The sequence below is a fragment of the Coregonus lavaretus genome (genome assembly GCF_964263955.1).
Source record: "Coregonus lavaretus genome assembly, contig: HAP1_SCAFFOLD_243, whole genome shotgun sequence".
NCBI classification, from domain to species: domain Eukaryota; kingdom Metazoa; phylum Chordata; class Actinopteri; order Salmoniformes; family Salmonidae; genus Coregonus; species Coregonus lavaretus.
In genome coordinates, this window is record NW_028156709.1 from 476,571 (window position 1) to 493,951 (window position 17,381).

Sequence of the window (17,381 nt, forward strand, 5' to 3'; positions counted from 1 at the left end):
TTCTGGGCGTTCTGGAGTTTCCCCCAGAACTCCCTCAAGAAGCTGGCGCCGGCGAAACTGACATCAAAGCCCTTCCCATACGGGAGGGTTAAAATGCAGTTCACCTGCGCAGGAATGAAACGGAGTTCCTTTTGGAGGAATTTTCTGGAGAAATCCAACCGGGATAACTCCATTATTTTTCCTCCCTTCTCCTTTAAAAGGAGGCGCACGGCGTGGTGCCTCCGCATGCCAGCCTGTGCTGCTGACATGATGGAGGCCCACTCCCTTTATTTTCTCACTGGTGTTTGGTTAAACACAATATAATAATACTAGTGGGGGAAGCTGGCAGGCCCAGCTATGCTAGGCTAGCAGGGCCTACCAAAACCCGGGACACAAAACAAACTAACTAGCACAGCACCTAACTAAACTTATCAACAATAGGGAAAGACTGTGGGGGGAAGGGGTTTAAACTAAACACAAAAGGACACGAGGGGAGGATGGGAAATATAATAAAAAACACACCAAACAAACAAATTTACAGAGGCTGGGAGGCTAGCAGGCCGCACTAGCAAGTCAGACTAAGCTAACAAGCTAGCAGGCCGGGTGCTAAAACCTCCCAGTTGACAAAACAAACAAACAAACAAGCAGACAAGAGGGAATCTTAAATGGGGTAAATAACTAGGGAAACAATATGGATGGGGTGAGGGGACACAGGGAAAACAAACAATTACTCACAAAATAAGTCAATTGAGGGGCGAGGAGGCTAGCAGGCCTCACCAGCAGGCCAGGCTAAGCTAACCAGCTAGCAGGCCGGCCAGCCAACAAAATGGCCCCCCAAGTGAAAACAAAAGTCAACAAACAAAAACCAAGACAAGGGAAGATTCAGGGGATGGAAATACAATTTAAGGGGAATGGATGGGTTAAAGGGGGGTACAAAACAAACAGAGAGGAACAAACAATGCCTGCCAAGCCTAAGGGGCGAGGAGGCTAGCAGGCCAGCCAAGCTAAAAGCTAAACAGGCCGGCTAGCCAGCAAGCCAACCAAGCTAGCAAACACAAACAGAAAACAAGGTGGGTAAAACTAAAGGGAAACTAGGGCTACAAGAGGATGGGGAAACACAAAGAACAAAAACTAAGAAAGAAAGAAAGAAAGAAAGATAAAAGTAACAAAAGAAACAACAACGAGCAACACAGAACAAATAATATTTTTTTTGATTTTTTTTCTAAAGTAAACACACAACAACAACAAACTAACACAAAGGCAATAAATAAATAAATAAAGAAAAAACACTTAACTCACCCTGCTGGTGCACCTGTAGTCCACCACCAAACCACCACCTACCCAGGACAAAAAACAGTAGTGAAATAGAAAAAACAAATTTTAAACAAAAGCACAATTCGCTGATCGCTTCTCAAAATCAAGCACAGTAAGATTTTTTTTTTCTTTTGGAAAAGTTTTTATTATACATTTCCTTTAAAACAGCTCACATTTGCAATACATTTACACACATAAAAACGGCATCAAGTGCATAAAAACCAGCATTACATTACAATTAAATTTAAAAGGGTACAAATTGTTTATTTAAAGCAATAAAACAATACTACATAAAAGTACCTATTCTTGTAAAAGCCGATTACTAAAAGCCATTTAAAATGTGCATAAATGATTTAACAAAGTAAAAACAAATTTAAGACATAAAAAGCCTGTCAAAAAGTCACTTTGTTAAAAAAGCTGTCTTCGGTCCTTTGTACAAAAACGGGGTGAGTCCTTATCAAAAAAGCCTCCTCTTGCTCTTCCTGAAACTACTCCGTACCCGTCCGTCGGGCCCAGAGGAGACTCCTCCCCTAGGCGCATCGCCCTAGGCGCCGCAGCGCTGTCAGGCCGTGGCCGCCGGGACCTTGGGTGTTGTGGGGGACCCTTCGCCTGGGGTCGAGGCCCCCTGTCGTTCGTACCACCCCAGGGCTTCCGTGGCTACTAAAGCCACTGCCTGGGGGGTGGTCTCTACCTGTTTCCCTACCAGCAGGTTGCGGGAGGACCACAGTGCATCCTTCAGACACGTGAGGGTGGGCCAGAGTTGTGTGAAGGCCTTTGTTGTAATAGGCCTTCGGCCCACCCCATACAGCACGAGCTGGGGCGTTAGGTCCTCCCCTGCTGGCAGGCGTGGGGAGATCAGGGGGCCTGCTTCCTTCCACAGGTCCCGTGCGGCTCTGCACTCCCAGAGCAAGTGCCTCACCGACTCTTCTTGGCCGCAGCCTGGTCGGGGGCACGCGGATGTCCTCGCCATGCCCCGGGAGTGCATAACGGCCCTGACCGGGAGGATCTCGTGGGCGACCATCCAGGACAGGTCACGGTGCCGATTCAGCAGAGCAGGATGGGCCACGTTGCGCCAAACCGTTGAGGGCTCGCCTATAGCAAGCCCGCGCACTGGACACACCGGTTCCCGTTCCTGCACAAGAGAGAGAAGAGAGCGGTGTTTTGTTAAAACAGTGACAGGCTCTTTTTCCAGTTTAAAATGTCTTAAAAACGTTCTGAGCTGTGCATAGTGTGTGGGGAGCAGGAAAGAGACTGGGGCTCGCAGGTCGACTGGGATCAACCTCAGAGACCTGAGGTAAGACCCCAGCCAGAACCGTGCGAGGGCCTGGGTCTTGTTGTTGACCGGGGAGGTGGCAAAAGTAAGGTGTAACGCTGTATAGCGGCTGCCCAGGAACAAGTAGAGGTCAGGCAAGCCTTTCCCCCCCCCTTGAACCTGGGCCTCTTTACCACCTCCCTCCTCAGCCTCTCCCACTTGCTTCCCCACAGGAAATAAAAGAGCATCCGGTCCAGAGCTAAAAGAGTTGTTCGTGGGGGGATAAAAACAGAACTGATCAATAAAAGGACAGGTAAAATCACAGCCTTGATGATTAAAACCTTGCCCTCCAAAGTCAGCTGTCTCAGTCCCCAAAACCCTAGTCTCTGTCTAACTGTCCCTAACGTCCCGGTCCAATTCCCACTACCACCTCCCTCCCTGTCAAATTTAACCCCTAGAACCCTAATGTCCGTCATTTTAACTGTCAGTGGTAGTCCTGTCAAGTCTGAGTCTGCCCACGGTCCGAAAAATTGGGCCTCTGTCTTGTCTCTATTCAGTCTCGCCCCAGAGGCTCGTCCGTACCAGTCAGTCCTGTCCAGAGTCCTGTCGACAGATAAAAGGTCAGTGCATAAAATGTTAATGTCGTCCATGTAAAAAACGCACTTGGCGGTCATCCCCCCACTCCCCGGGATACCCACCCCACTGATCCGTTGGTCCCTTCTCAAGACCTGTGCCAGTGGTTCTATGCAGGCCACAAACAGGAGGGGAGATAATGGACATCCCTGACGGACGCCGCAGTGTACTCCCACTGCTCTTGACAAATGCCCATTTACAAGGATTCTGCTGGTGATGTCCCCATACAGCAATCCCACCCAAGCTAGAAACCTTTCAGGGAACCCCATTTTTTGCAGTACCTTGAGGTACTGGTGCGAGACCCGATCAAAAGCTTTCTCAAAGTCTAAATTTAGGACTATAAGCCGCATGTTTCTGTCTCTCGCATAACAGATGGCATCTCTGATCAGTACTAGGCTGTCCGTGATCTTCCTTCCCGGAATGGCACAGGCTTGATCCGGGTGGATCACCTCCCCTAAAACAGAAGACATTCTGAGTGTTAAAACCTTAGTAAAAAGTTTATAGTCAAAGTTTAAAAGGGTGATCGGTCTCCAGTTTTTAAGGTCAGTCCTGTCGTTTTTTTTATGTAAAAGAGTCACTATCCCTGTTCTAAAAATGTCTGGTAGTCTGTCAAGATGTTCAAAGTCAGTAAAAACAGTCAGAAGTTCGTCGGCTAAAACATCCCAAAAGGTCAGATAAAACTCCAAAGGGAGGCCGTCCTCCCCCGGTGATTTACCCCTCTTAAAATGTCTCAGTCCTTTGTCCAGTTCGGTCATCGTCAGGTCTTTTATTAGGTCGTCTGTGTTTGGTATGGTCCTGTCGATGTATGTTAAAATCTCCTCCATTGTTTCCTCACACACATCTTTAAAACCAAACAATTCCCCATAAAAACCCTCGACTACTTTTTTAATTCCCTCTGTGTCTGTTTTTAACTTTATCTTTTAAGCCCGTCATTACCCTACCCTTACTAACTATCTTTTAAAAAAAGTATCTGGTACATTTTTCCCCCTCTTCTAATTCCCTTTCTTTACTTCTTAAAATAACCCCCTTGCTCTTCTGTTCTGCTAAAAATGCCATCTCTTTCTTAACGTCTTTGATTTCTTGGTTAAAATCAAAACCCTGTTGATGTAGATTAAAATACCGTTCCAGTCGCTTCTGCAGTCCCAACATGCGTCTATCTTTTTCTTTGCTTTTTTTCTTTCCTATCTCTCTAAAGAAGGTCCTCGTCTTACCCTTCACCATTTCCCACCACTGTGCTCGTGTGTCAAAGAAGTCCTGTAGCGTCTGCCACTGGCTGAACTGCTCCCTGTACTGGCTAACTACTCTATCATCTTCTAAAAGGGAGCAGTTCAGTTTCCAGGGCCCTCTTCCTACAGTCACACCCGAAGTTAGTGAAAGGGTGCACGTCAGCATCACGTGATCTGAGAAGAAAGCAGGGGTTATTCTAGCATCAGTTGGCGGGCAGTCGCGGGTAAGCAGATAGTCAATGCGAGAGGCTCTGGTGCCGTCACCACTGGTCCAGGTGAAGCCCTCCTCTCTTGGATGCAGGGTTTTAAAACAGTCAGTTAGTTTAAAATCCCTGCACAACCCTTGCAATAAAACGCTAAACCTATCTACCTTAAAATCTTCTCCCGCTCCTCTCCTGTCTGCTCTACTTAAAACACAGTTAAAATCCCCACCCACCACTAGAGGATCCCTCCCCAGCATGTGGGACTGCAGGTCTTCTAAAAGTGCGCACCGGTCATGTTTGTTATTAAAACCATACACATTTAGCACGTTAAAATCCCTCCCCATAAAACTACGTTTGGCTAAAAGAGCACGTCCCCCAACCACCACTGTGCTCCCCTTCACCACCACCTGTGGGGTCTTGATTAAAATAGCAACACCATCATTTTTATTAAAATTGGAACCACTCCAAATGGAGGGCCCATGCTGCCACTTCTCCTCCCATTTACTGTAAGAGGTTAAAAAGGGTAGACCACACTCCTGTAATAAAAACACATCTGAATTAAAACTTTCTAAAAAGGATAAAACAGATTGTGCTCTTAGTTCAGTCTTAATACTCCTAACATTTATGGTGGTGATGTTAAAAGCCATAAAAGAGGTTAGTAAAAACAGTGCTAAAGAAGAAAGAAGGCATTAAAACAGTTTAAAAGGGGTTATTTAGAAACTTTCTCTCTCTCCCTGCGGGGTAAGGGGGGGTGGCAGGGAGAGGAGGTAAAAACTGGGTTTAAAAAGGATTCCTGGTTTGGGGAGTTGGATGGGAAGACCCTGGACTCATCCTCCCCCTGGGAGCTCTCCCACTCCAACTTGCCCTTTTTTTCCTCTCCCTGTTCGGGGTCGGAGAGCTCCTCAGCGTTTCTCTTCCTTAGGGGAAGGTGTTCGCCCAGGGTCTCTCCCACCACTCCCACACTCTCCTCGCTTGACAGTGTCGTTTCCGACACTGTCATCATGCTGTCCGACCCACTTGGGGAGCTCTCACTCACCATTTCTCCAGAGCCGTCTTTCTCGGCCCTTTCTCCTTCAGAGGTCGCTTCAGTCTTGGGCGGGGGGGTTGGGGTGGGGAGGGTTTTTGCCTCCACTCCCACTTCTCCCACCACCGCACCTTCCGCGCACTCCACCTTATCTGCCACTTCCTCCACTACTGCCACCACTTCCTCGACAACCGCCACCACCTCCTCCACTACCGCCACCACCACCTCCTCCGCTACCGCCACCACCACCTCCTCTACCACCTCCTCCACTACCGCTACCTTGGCAACTGCCGCTTCCTTCTTCTGGCGCTCGGAAGCCCGGTCCGCAGCCGCCGCCTCCATCCTGCCAGCCCTGACCTTATTGGCCCAGGAGGAGGGGCAGCTGCGGATGAGGTGGGACCGCTCGCCACAGAGGCACGACCTTCCGTTCGTGCACTCCTCGTAGCGATGGCCCACCTCCCGGCACTTCATACAGACCACCTTGTCACAGGCGTCTGCTAGGTGGCCATGCTCACCACACTTACGACACAGCTTTGGCTGGTCTTGGTAGTGAACATGGCCCCTGTTCTCTCCGAGGACTATGGTGGATGGGATGGCTTTCAACCCACCATAGCCCCCGGGATCCTCCCTCTGCTGGACAGTGACCCTCCAGGCCCCTGTCCATATCCCATCGGGATCCTTCACCTGGGTCAGTGGCCCCTTCACGTTGCAGTACCTGCCCAGCCATACTGCAACGTCCTCCGGTTGTACCATCTCATTGTACATACGGACAATAACAGTTTTGATGCTATTGTCCGTCAGCTTGATCACCTCGAACATTTCTGCCAGGGATCCCTGCTTGTTCTGGGCGTTCTGGAGTTTCCCCCAGAACTCCCTCAAGAAGCTGGCGCCGGCGAAACTGACATCAAAGCCCTTCCCATAAGGGAGGGTTAGAATGCAGTTCACCTGCGCAGGAATGAAACGGAGTTCCTTTTGGAGGAATTTTCTGGAGAAATCCAACCGGGATAACTCCATTAATTTCCCTCCCTTCTCCTTTAACAGGAGGCGCACGGCGTGGTGCCTCCGCATGCCAGCCTGTGCTGCTGACATGATGGAGGCCCACTCCCTTTAACCCAACACCAGTGATAAAAATAAATAAAAAAAAGACACAATAAAATAGTGGGGGAGGCTGGCAGGCCCAGCTATGCTAAGCTAACAGGGCCTACCAATTCCCGGGACACAAAACAAACTACCTAGCACAGCACCCAGCTAAACTTATCAACAATAGGGAAAGACTGTGGGGGGTTTAAACTAAACACAAAATGACACGAGGGGAGGATGGGAAATATAATAATAAAAAACACACCAAACAAACAAATTTAGAGGGGGCTGGGAGGCTAGCAGGCCGCACTAGCAAGTCAGACTAAGCTAACAAGCTAGCAGGCCGGGTGCTAAAACCTCCCAGTTGACAAAACAAACAAACAAGCAAACAAGAGGGACACGAGGGAAGGATGGGAAATATAATACAAAAAACACACCAAACAAACAATGTACAAGGGCTAGGAGGCTAGCAGGCCGTGCTAGCAAGTCAGTCTAAGCTAACAAGCTAGCAGGCCGGATGCCAAACCTCCCAGATGACAAAACAAACAAGAGGGAAAAAAAGGGTATAAGACGAGGGAAATAATATGGATGGGGTGACAGGACACAGAAAAAACAAACAAATACTCACAAGACAAGCCAAATTGAGGGGCGAGGAAGGCTAGCAGGCCTCACCAGCAGGCCAGACTAAGCTAACCAGCTAGCAGGCCGGCCAGCCAACAAAATGGCCCCCCAAGTGAACACAAAAGTCAATAAACAAAAAACCAAGACAAGGGAAAGTTCAGGGGATGGAAATACAATTTGAGGGGGTATGGATGGGTTACAGGGGGGGTACAATACAAACAGAAAGGAACAAACAATGCCTGCCAAGCCTAAGGGGCGAGGAGGCTAGCAGGCCAGCCAAGCTAAAAAGCTAGACAGGCCGGCCAGCCAGCAAGCCAACCAAGCTAGCAAACACAAACAGAAAACAAAGGGGTAAAACTAAAGGGAAACTCGGGCTACAAGAGGATGGGGAAACACAAAGAACAAAAAATAAGAAAGATAAGAATAACAAAAGAAACAACAACGAGCAAACACAGAACAGATAATATTTTTTTTGTTTTTTTTTCTAAAGTAAACACAAAAACCACACAACAACAATAACAACAAGCTAACACAAAGAAAAGAAATAAAGAAAGAAAGGAAGAAAACACTTAACTCACCCTACAGATGCTGGTGCACCTGTAGTCCACCACCAAACCACCACCTACCAGGACAAAAAACAATAGTGAAACAGAAAAAACAATTTTTTTTGCAAAAGCACAATTATCTGATCACTTCTCAAGATCAAGTACAGCGAGATACTACACTTGATCTTAGCCAAAAGGCCGAGAAGCGATAACCCACTAATTGACCCCTGCACCCGCCGGGCACCCGGGGGTCTCAGGAGACCTCAGCGGTTTGGCTAAAGTGTGCTCCTCCCATCGCAACCCCTCCACGTTTCCCTGGCGACAGGCGAGTGTTTTTTTCCAAAAAGTCGCCAATGCGTCATGTCCCTACTAGCTCTTTACGTCCAGTGCTACTATTTGTTCAAAGGCCGGAAAATACGCCAGTCGTCGTTGTCGGGCTTGAATTCAATTGGCCGAGTGACTACTTTGACTGGAAAAATACACCGGTCAGCCAGCACGAACTCAAATGCCTGAGCAAAAAGTCTGCGCGGCAGGCAGACGCCGTCTCTGTTGATTTCTCTTGAAACAAGATATCGGGCTCTGCCAGAAGCAAAGGCCCTCCAAAAATACGTTGAACTCGTAAATGTGTTCCTCTCCACGGAAGTCTTTAGTAAAAGGCGAAAGGCTTGTGCGTAATGAAGAGAAACCAGAGTCGTATGGAAGTCAGAGGTCGGGGCCCGACACGCACTCTGTTTACTCTAGGCCGGGTTCTCGCGGGTTGTCCCCGAACCCACTCGCCAAGTTTTCGGGGGCTGTGGGGAAAAAGTCACAGACAGACAGACACAGACCCACTATCCTGGTAAACTATTTGTTCTTTTTTTGGTGAAAAACAGACACAGACAGACAGACAGACAGACACACACACAAACAAACACACACACACACACACAGACACAATCCTGGTGAATGGCCCAAAACGTTTTATATATTTTTTTATATTTTTTATATTTTTTTAAAGAAAAATGGAGGGAAAACGCTGGAACACACGAAAAGCGCTTCGCCCTTCTTTCAGTTTGGAATTTCTTTCTTATTCTTTCTCTCTTCTTCTGCTGGCTGTTGACCTACCTCCGTGTAGTTGTTTTCCTTGACAATGGGAAAAAAGGGTTGCACCGTTCCCGGAGGTACTGCAATACCGGGTCGATAAGTGGAGCGGACGGAGCAAGCCCCATTTCCGACTCCCTGTTCGAAAAATCAATTTAATATGTAGTCCCCCGGTGGGGGACGTATCAGATATTAAACTGATAAGAACAGATTTTTTTTTTTTTTTTTTTTTGGAAAAGTTTTTATTGATCAATTCCTTTAAAACAGCTCACATTTTAAATACATTTATACACATAAAAAAGGCATCAAGTGCATTAAAACCAGCATTACATTTACATTTAAAAGGTACAAATTGTTTATTTGAAACAATAAAACAATCCTACATAAAAGTACCCATTCTAGTAAAAGCCATTTAAAATGTGTACAAATGATTTAACAAAGTAAAACAATTTTAAGACATAAAAAGCCTGTCAAAAGTCACTTTGTTAAAAAAGCTGTCTTCGGTCCTTTGTACAAGAACGGGGTGAGTCCTTATCAAAAAAGCCTCCTCCTGCTCTTCCTGAATCGACTCCGTACCCGTCCGTCGGGGCCCAGAGGAGACTCCTCCCCTAGGCGCATCGCCCTAGGCGCCGCAGCGCTGTCAGGCCGTGGCCGCCGGGACCTTGGGTGTTGTGGGGGACCCTTCGCCTGGGGTCGAGGCCCCCTGTCGTTCGTACCACCCCAGGGCTTCCGTGGCTACCAAAGCCACTGCCTGGGGGGTGGTCTCTACCTGTTTCGACTCTTCTTGGCCGCAGCCTGGTCGGGGGCACGCGGATGTCCTCGCCATGCCCCGGGAGTGCATAACGGCCCTGACCGGGAGGATCTCGTGGGCGACCATCCAGGACAGGTCACGGTGCCGATTCAGCAGAGCAGGATGGGCCACGTTGCGCCAAACCGTTGAGGGCTCGCCTATAGCAAGCCCGCGCACTGGACACACCGGTTCCCGTTCCTGCACAAGAGAGAGAAGAGAGCGGTGTTTAGTTAAAACTGTGACAGGCTCTTTTTCCAGTTTAAAATGTCTTAACTTTTGTAGCTGTATATAGTGTGTGGGGAGCAGGAAAGAGACTGGGGCTCGCAGGTCGACTGGGATCAGCCTCAGAGACCTGAGGTAAGACCCCAGCCAGAACCGTGCGAGGGCCTGGGTCTTGTTGTTGACCGGGGAGGTGGCAAGAGTAAGATGTAACGCTGTATAGCTGCTGCCCAGGAACAAGTAGAGGTCAGGCAAGCCTTTCCCCCCCTTGAACCTGGGCCTCTTTACCACCTCCCTCCTCAGCCTCTCCCACTTGCTTCCCCACAGAAAATAAAATAACATCCGGTCCAGAGCTAAAAGAGTTGTTCGTGGGGGGATAAAAACAGAACTGATTAATAAAAGGACAGGTAAAATCACAGCCTTGATGATTAAAACCTTGCCCTCAAAAGTCAGTTGTCTCAGTCCCCAAAACCCTAGTCTCTGTCTAACTGTCCCTAACATCCCGGTCCAATTACCACTACCTCCTCCCTCCCTGTCAAATTTAACCCCCAGCACCCTAATGTCCGTCATTTTAACAGTCAGTGGTAGTCTGGTCAAGTCTAAGTCTGCCCACGGTCCGAAAAATTGGGCCTCTGTCTTATCTCTGTTCAGTCTCGCCCCAGAGGCTCGTCCGTACCAGTCAGTCCTGTCCAGAGTCCTGTCAACAGATAAAAGGTCGTTGCATAAAATGTTTACGTCGTCCATGTAAAAAACGCACTTGGCGGTCATACCCCCACCTCCCCGGGATACCCACCCCACTGATCCGTTGGTCCCTTCTCAAGACCTGTGCCAGTGGTTCTATGCAGGCCACAAACAGGAGGGGAGATAATGGACATCCCTGACGGACGCCGCAGTGTACTCCCACTGCTCTTGACAAATGCCCATTTACAAGGATTCTGCTGGTGATGTCCCCATACAGCAATCCCACCCAAGCTAGAAACCTTTCAGGAAATCCCATTTTTTGCAGTACCTTGAAGAGGTACTGGTGCGAGACCCGATCAAAAGCTTTCTCAGTCTAAATTTAGGACTATAAGCCGCATGTTTCTGTCTCTCGCATAACAGATGGCATCTCTGATCAGTACTAGGCTGTCCGTGATCTTCCTTCCCGGAATGGCACAGGCTTGATCCGGGTGGATCACCTCCCCTAAAACAGAAGACATTCTGAGTGTTAAAACTTTGGTAAAAAGTTTACAGTCAAAATTTAAAAGGGTAATCGGTCTCCAGTTTCTAAGGTCAGTCCTGTCGTTTTTCTTATGTAAAAGAGTCACTATCCCTGTTCTAAAACTGTCAGGTAGTCTGTCAAGATGTTCAAAGTCAGTAAAAACAGTCAGAAGTTCGTCGGCTAAAACATCCCAAAAGGTCAGATAAAACTCCAAAGGGAGGCCGTCCTCCCCCGGTGATTTACCCCTCTTAAAATGTCTCAGTCCTTCGTCGAGTTCGGTCATTGTCAGGTCTTTTGTTAGGTCGTTCGTGTTTGGTATAGTCCTGTCGATGTATGTTAAAACCTCCTCCATTGTTTCCTCACACACATCTTTAAAACCGAACAATTCCCCATAAAAACCCTCGACTACTTTTTTAATTCCCTCTGTGTCTGTGTCTGTTTTTAAAAACCCATCTTTATCTTTTAAACCCGTCATAACCCTACCCTTACTAACTATCTTTTAAAAAAAGTACCTAGTGCACTTCTCCCCCTCTTCTAATTCCCTTTCCTTACTTCTTAAAATAACCCCCTTACTCTTTTGTTCTGCTAAAAATGACATCTCTTTCTTAACGTCTTTGATTTCCTGGTTAAAATCAAAGCCCTGTTGATTTAGGTTAAAATAACGCTCCAGTCGCTTCTGCAGTCCCAACATGCGTCTATCTTTTTCTTTACTTTTTTTCTTTCCTATCTCTCTAAAGAAGGTCCTCGTCTTACCCTTCACCATTTCCCACCACTGTGCTCGTGTGTCAAAGAAGTCCTGTAGCGTCTGCCACTGGCTGAACTGCTCCCTGTACTGGCTGACTACTCTATCATCTTCTAAAAGGGAGCAGTTCAGTTTCCAGGGCCCTCTTCACACTGTCATCATACTGTCCGACCCACTTGGGGAGCTCTCACTCACCATTTCTCCAGAGCCGTCTTTCTCGGCCCTTTCTCCTTCAGAGGTCGCTTCAGTCTGGGGCGGGGGGGTTGGGGTGGGGAGGGTTTTTGCCTCCACTCCCACTTCTCCCACCACCTCACCTTCCGTGCACTCCACCTTCTCTACCACTTCCTCCACTACTGCCACCACTTCCTCAACAACCGCCACCACCTCCTCCACTACCGCCACCACCACCTCCTCCGCTACCGCCACCACCACCTCCTCTACCACCTCCTCCACTACCGCTACCTTGACAACTGCCGCTTCCTTCTTCTCGCGCTCGGAAGCCCGGTCCGCAGCCGCCGCCTCCATCCTGCCAGGCCTGACCTTATTGGCCCAGGAGGAGGGGCAGCTGCGGATGAGGTGGGACCGCTCGCCACAGAGGTTGCACGACCTTCCGTTCGTGCACTCCTCGTAGCGATGGCCCACCTCCCGGCACTTCATACAGACCACCTTGTCACAGGCGTCTGCTAGGTGGCCATGTTCACCACACTTACGACACAGCTTTGGCTGGTCTTGGTAGTGAACATGGCCCCTGTTCTCTCCGAGGACTATGGTGGATGGGATGGCTTTCAACCCACCATAGCCCCCGGGATCCTCCCTCTGCTGGACAGTCACTCTCCAGGCCCCTGTCCAGATCCCATCGGGATCCTTCACCTGGGTCAGGGGCCCCTTCACGTTGCAGTACCTGCCCAACCATACTGCAACGTCCTCCGGCTGTACCGTCTCGTTGTACATACGGACAATAACAGTTTTCATGCTGTTGTCCGTCAGCTTGATCACCTCAAACATTGCTGCGAGGGATCCCTGCTTGTTCTGGGAGTTCTGGAGTTTCCCCCAGAACTCCCTCAGGAAGCTGGCGCCGGCGAAACTGACATCGAAACCCTTCCCATAAGGGAGGGTTAAAATGCAGTTCACCTGCGCAGGTAAGAAACGGAGTTCCTTTTGGAGGAATTTTCTGGAGAAATCCAACCGGGATAACTCCATTACTTTTCCTCCCTTCTCCTTTAAAAGGAGGCGCACGGCGTGGTGCCTCCGCATGCCAGCCTGTGCTGCTGACATGATGGAGGCCCACTCCTTTTAACCCAACACCAGTGAGAAAATAAACACAATATAATAATAATAGTGGGGGGGGGGGGGGCTGGCAGGCCCAGCTATGCTAGGCTAGCAGGGCCTACCAAAACCCGGGACACAAAACAAACTACCTAGCACAGCAACCAACTAAACTTATCAACAATAGGGAAAGACTGTGGGCGGGAGGGGTTTAAACTAAACACAAAAGGACACGAGGGGAGGATGGGAAATATAATAATAAAAAACACACCAAACAAACAAATTTACAGGGGGGCTGGGAGGCTAGCAGGCCGCACTAGCAAGTCAGACTAAGCTAACAAGCTAGCAGGCCGGGTGCTAAAACCTCACAGTTGACAAAACAAACAAACAAACAAACAAACAAGCAAACAAGAGGGACACGAGGGAAGGATGGGAAATATAATACAAAAAACACACCAAACAAACAATGTACAAGGGCTAGGAGGCTAGCAGGCCGTGCTAGCAAGTCAGGCCAAGCTAACAAGCTAGCAGGCCGGATGCTAAACCTCCCAGATGACAAAACAAACAAGAGGGAAAAAGTGGGTATAAAACGAGGGAAATAATATGGATGGGGTGACAGGACACGGAAAAAACAAACAAATACTCACAAGACAAGCCAAATTGAGGGGCGAGGAAGGCTAGCAGGCCTCACCAGCAGGCCAGGCTAAGCTAACCAGCTAGCAGGCCGGCCAGCCAACAAAATGGCCCCCCAAGTGAACACAAAAGTCAACAAACAAAAACCAAGACAAGGGAACGTTCAGGGGATGGAAATACAATTTGAGGGGGTATGGATGGGTTACAGGGGGGGTACAAGACGAACAGAAAGGAACAAACAATGCCTGCTAAGCCTAAGGGGCGAGGAGGCTAGCAGGCCAGCCAAGCTAAAAGCTAGACAGGCCGGCCAGCCAGCAAGCCAACCAAGCTAGCAAACACAAACAGAAAACAAGGGGGTAAAACTAAAGGGAAACTAGGGCTACAAGAGGATGGGGGAACACAAAGAACAAAAATTAAGAAAGCTAAAAAGAACAAAGGAAACAACAACGAGCAAACACAAAACAGATAATATATTTTTTGGGTTTTTTCTGAAGTAAACACAAAACACACAACAACAACAAACTAACAGAAGGAAAAGCAAGAAATAAATAAGGGAAGAAAAACACTTAACTCACCCTACAGATGCTGGTGCACCTGTAGTCCACCACCAAACCACCACCTACCCAGGACAAAAAACAATAGTGAAACAGGAAAAAACAATTTTGAACAAAAGCACAATTCTCTGATCACTTCTCAAAATCAAGCCTAGTAAGATTTTTTTTTTTTTTTTGGGAAAAAATAATTTATTACGTTCAATGCCATTCATACTTTACAAAATCATACATTCCATTCCCACTCAAATAATATTGGCATTTTTAAATCAAAACAAAAACAAACCCCAAACAAAAACTCAGGGGAGCATCTTCCCTCCCCGTCATCCTACAAACTACCTCTCCCTATATCTCCCCGTCCCTAACCTATACCATCTAACTTAACCCCAGCCCTAAACCCCCTTTCCACCTCTCCCGGGCAGCGTGCTGCCCCCACTTCCTCTCTTCCCTCTTCATCCTCCCCCTCAACTCTCCTTCCACCCTCCTCACTACCCCTTCCACCCCCCAATCTCTCCCTGTCTTAACCATGTTCTGCCTGGCTTCCCACAGCCCCCGTTTAAAGAGACTCATGAGAAGCCAGAGCAGAAACCTATCCCTATCCGTCCCTCTCGCTCTCCCTACACCTCTCTCTAACTTTGCCCACGTCACCACAAAATCCCCTCTTAACAACACCCGTGCCCTAGCCCATACTACTCCGGCAAAGGCACAGTCCCAAAATACATGACGCACAGTATCCTCCCCGCCACAAGACGGCCTTGGGCAGGTGGGGGATCTCGCCAAGCTATGTCGGTACATGATGGACCGTACCGGCAAACACTTGTGGAGGCTCAACCAATTCAGGTCCTTGAGCCTATTGTCCAGGCCCCGCGCCTGCACTCCCTCCCACACCACTGCCGGGATGCCCACTACCGGCGCCAGACTCCCTGCCTGTCTGACCTCCTCGTACAGGTGCCTGTGATCTAAACCTACTCGGGCAACTTCAACCTCGGGGTGTGCACGCAACCACTTGGCCGCATGGCCAAAGTGCCACGGCAGCTGTTCCGCCCGAGGACCCGCGTTAGACCACACCATTACGCTTCTCGCCTGATACGAGAAGAACACCCGCAGGAGGTACCCGGACGGGTGTATTACCGGCTTAGCAAGCTCCGTCAACAGAAAGGAAACAAAAATTGTGTCCAGCTTGAGGGGGAGATGTGGTACCCCCCTACCTCCCTCCCCGATGGGGCAGAGCATGCGCGCCCTGGCGACCCACTCGTACCTGCCACCCCACATGAACTGAAACACTAGCCTCACCAGAGGCCTCCTCAGACAAGCCGGCAATGGGTAGATGTATGCCAAGTACAAAAGAGACGGCAATACATCCACCTTGAGAACCAGGACCTTGCCTATAAAGGACAATGACCTAGCCCTCCACATCGCTAGCTTCCTCTGTACCACTGCGATACCCATGTTCCAGTTCTGCGTCGCTGAGCCGGAGGTCTCAAAATGGACCCCGAGAATCCTCAGGGCCCCCTTACAGAGAGAGAACCCCCCGGGCACATCCGTCCTACCACGCCATCTTCCGAAGAACTTAACGGAAGACTTTGCATGGTTAAGAACCGCTCCCGACGCCCGGGTGAAGTCCCCAATAATGGCAAGGGACCTTGTCAGGCACGAGTCCTTGCAAAGCAGCAAGGAAGTGTCATCGGCGTACTGCGTCAACTTGACGCGCAACCCACCGCTTCCAGGAATCAACAAGCCCTCCACCCCTGTGTCTGCCCTAATGGCAGCCCCCAGAGGCTCCATGTACAGAACGAAGAGGAGAGCCGATAGCGGGCACCCCTGCCTGACCCCAGACTCAAGGCCAAAAACGTCACCCAAGTGACCGTTTACGCTAACCCGGCACCCCGCTCCGACATATAATGTACGGATCCATCCTATAAACTCCTCCCCAAATCCTAATCTACCTAACACCCTGAATAGAAAAGACCTATTCACGCGATCAAAGGCTTTCGCCTGATCTAGCGCTGCTACCATTAGAGGCAACCCTCTATCTTCTACCCAAGCGATGGAGTCCCTGATCAACTGTAGGTTCCATCTAATGGAGCGACCCTCTACCCCGCACGTCTGATCCTCGTGGACGACGTAGGGAAGGGCTGTGCGCAACCGGTCTGCTAAAACCTTTGCAAGTATCTTGTAGTCTACGCACAACATGGTCAACGGCCGCCAGTTGCCAAGGTCTGTTACTTCCCCCTTCTTATAAAGAAGTGACAGCACACCAACAGCCATTGATCCCCCCGGGACCCCCGTCCCAAGGATGGCCTTCAAGACTTCAAGGACCACCGGTCCAAGTATACCCCAAAACTTGAGATAAAACTCGGCCGGCAACCCATCCATCCCGGGCACCTTCCCTTTTCCCATCCTCCTAAGAGCGCTCTCAACCTCTTCTAGGGAAATCTGAGCCTCCATCGCTTCTCTAATGTCCTCCGGCAAACGCCGGGACAAGTGTTCTAAAAACACATTTCCCTGTTCTACATCTATTTCCCTCTCCTTAAATAAACCTCGGAAATGGTCAGTTGTCACCCTGACAATCTCCTCTGGCTCTCTGACTATCCTACCATTTTCTTCCCTAACCCCATTCATTACCTTCCTACTCTGTCTACTCCTAACCGACTTAAAGAACATAGCGGAACAAGTCTCATTATGTTCTAGAAAGCCATTATGCGCACGCTCCAGGAAAGCTCGAGCCTTCCGCTCCTGCAGCTCCCTGAGCTGCGCCTTCAGGGCTGCTGATCTCTCCCAGTCAATCGACCCGCCGAGGTTGCCTGCCTCGTACTCGAGTTCGAGCAACCTTTGGATACGATCCACCTCCCTCCTTTCCTCCCTTTTTTTCCTCTTACAATATCCTATTATAAAGGCCCTAATCCCTACCTTAACTAAATCCCACCACTCTAACACCCCCTCACACATGGACCGGAGGCCTTCCATCCTCCGAAAGAAAATGCAAAAGGCGTCAACGAAAACTTGCTCCTCCAGCACATCC

The 17,381-nt window shown here is 49.2% G+C and overlaps 1 protein-coding gene across 1 annotated transcript; it reads right to left on the reverse strand.

Moving 5' to 3' along the window:
* Positions 1-1,807: 1,807 nt before the first annotated feature.
* On the reverse strand, positions 1,808-7,992 carry LOC311126047 (uncharacterized protein). The gene is made up of 2 exons (XM_084200074.1): positions 7,911-7,992; positions 1,808-2,425 (listed from the first exon to the last, which is right to left on the reverse strand). The coding sequence occupies exon 2, from the start codon at positions 2,312-2,314 to the stop codon at positions 1,856-1,858; it is 459 nt and encodes a 152-aa protein (XP_084056200.1). The 5' UTR covers positions 2,315-2,425; positions 7,911-7,992; the 3' UTR covers positions 1,808-1,855.
* Between the last annotated feature and the right edge of the window lie 9,389 nt (positions 7,993-17,381).

Excerpts from the sequence above, each read along its gene's own strand:
- LOC311126047 (XM_084200074.1), bottom strand. The coding sequence starts at position 2,314 with ATGGTCGCCCACGAGATCCTCCCGGTCAGGGCCGTTATGCACTCCCGG.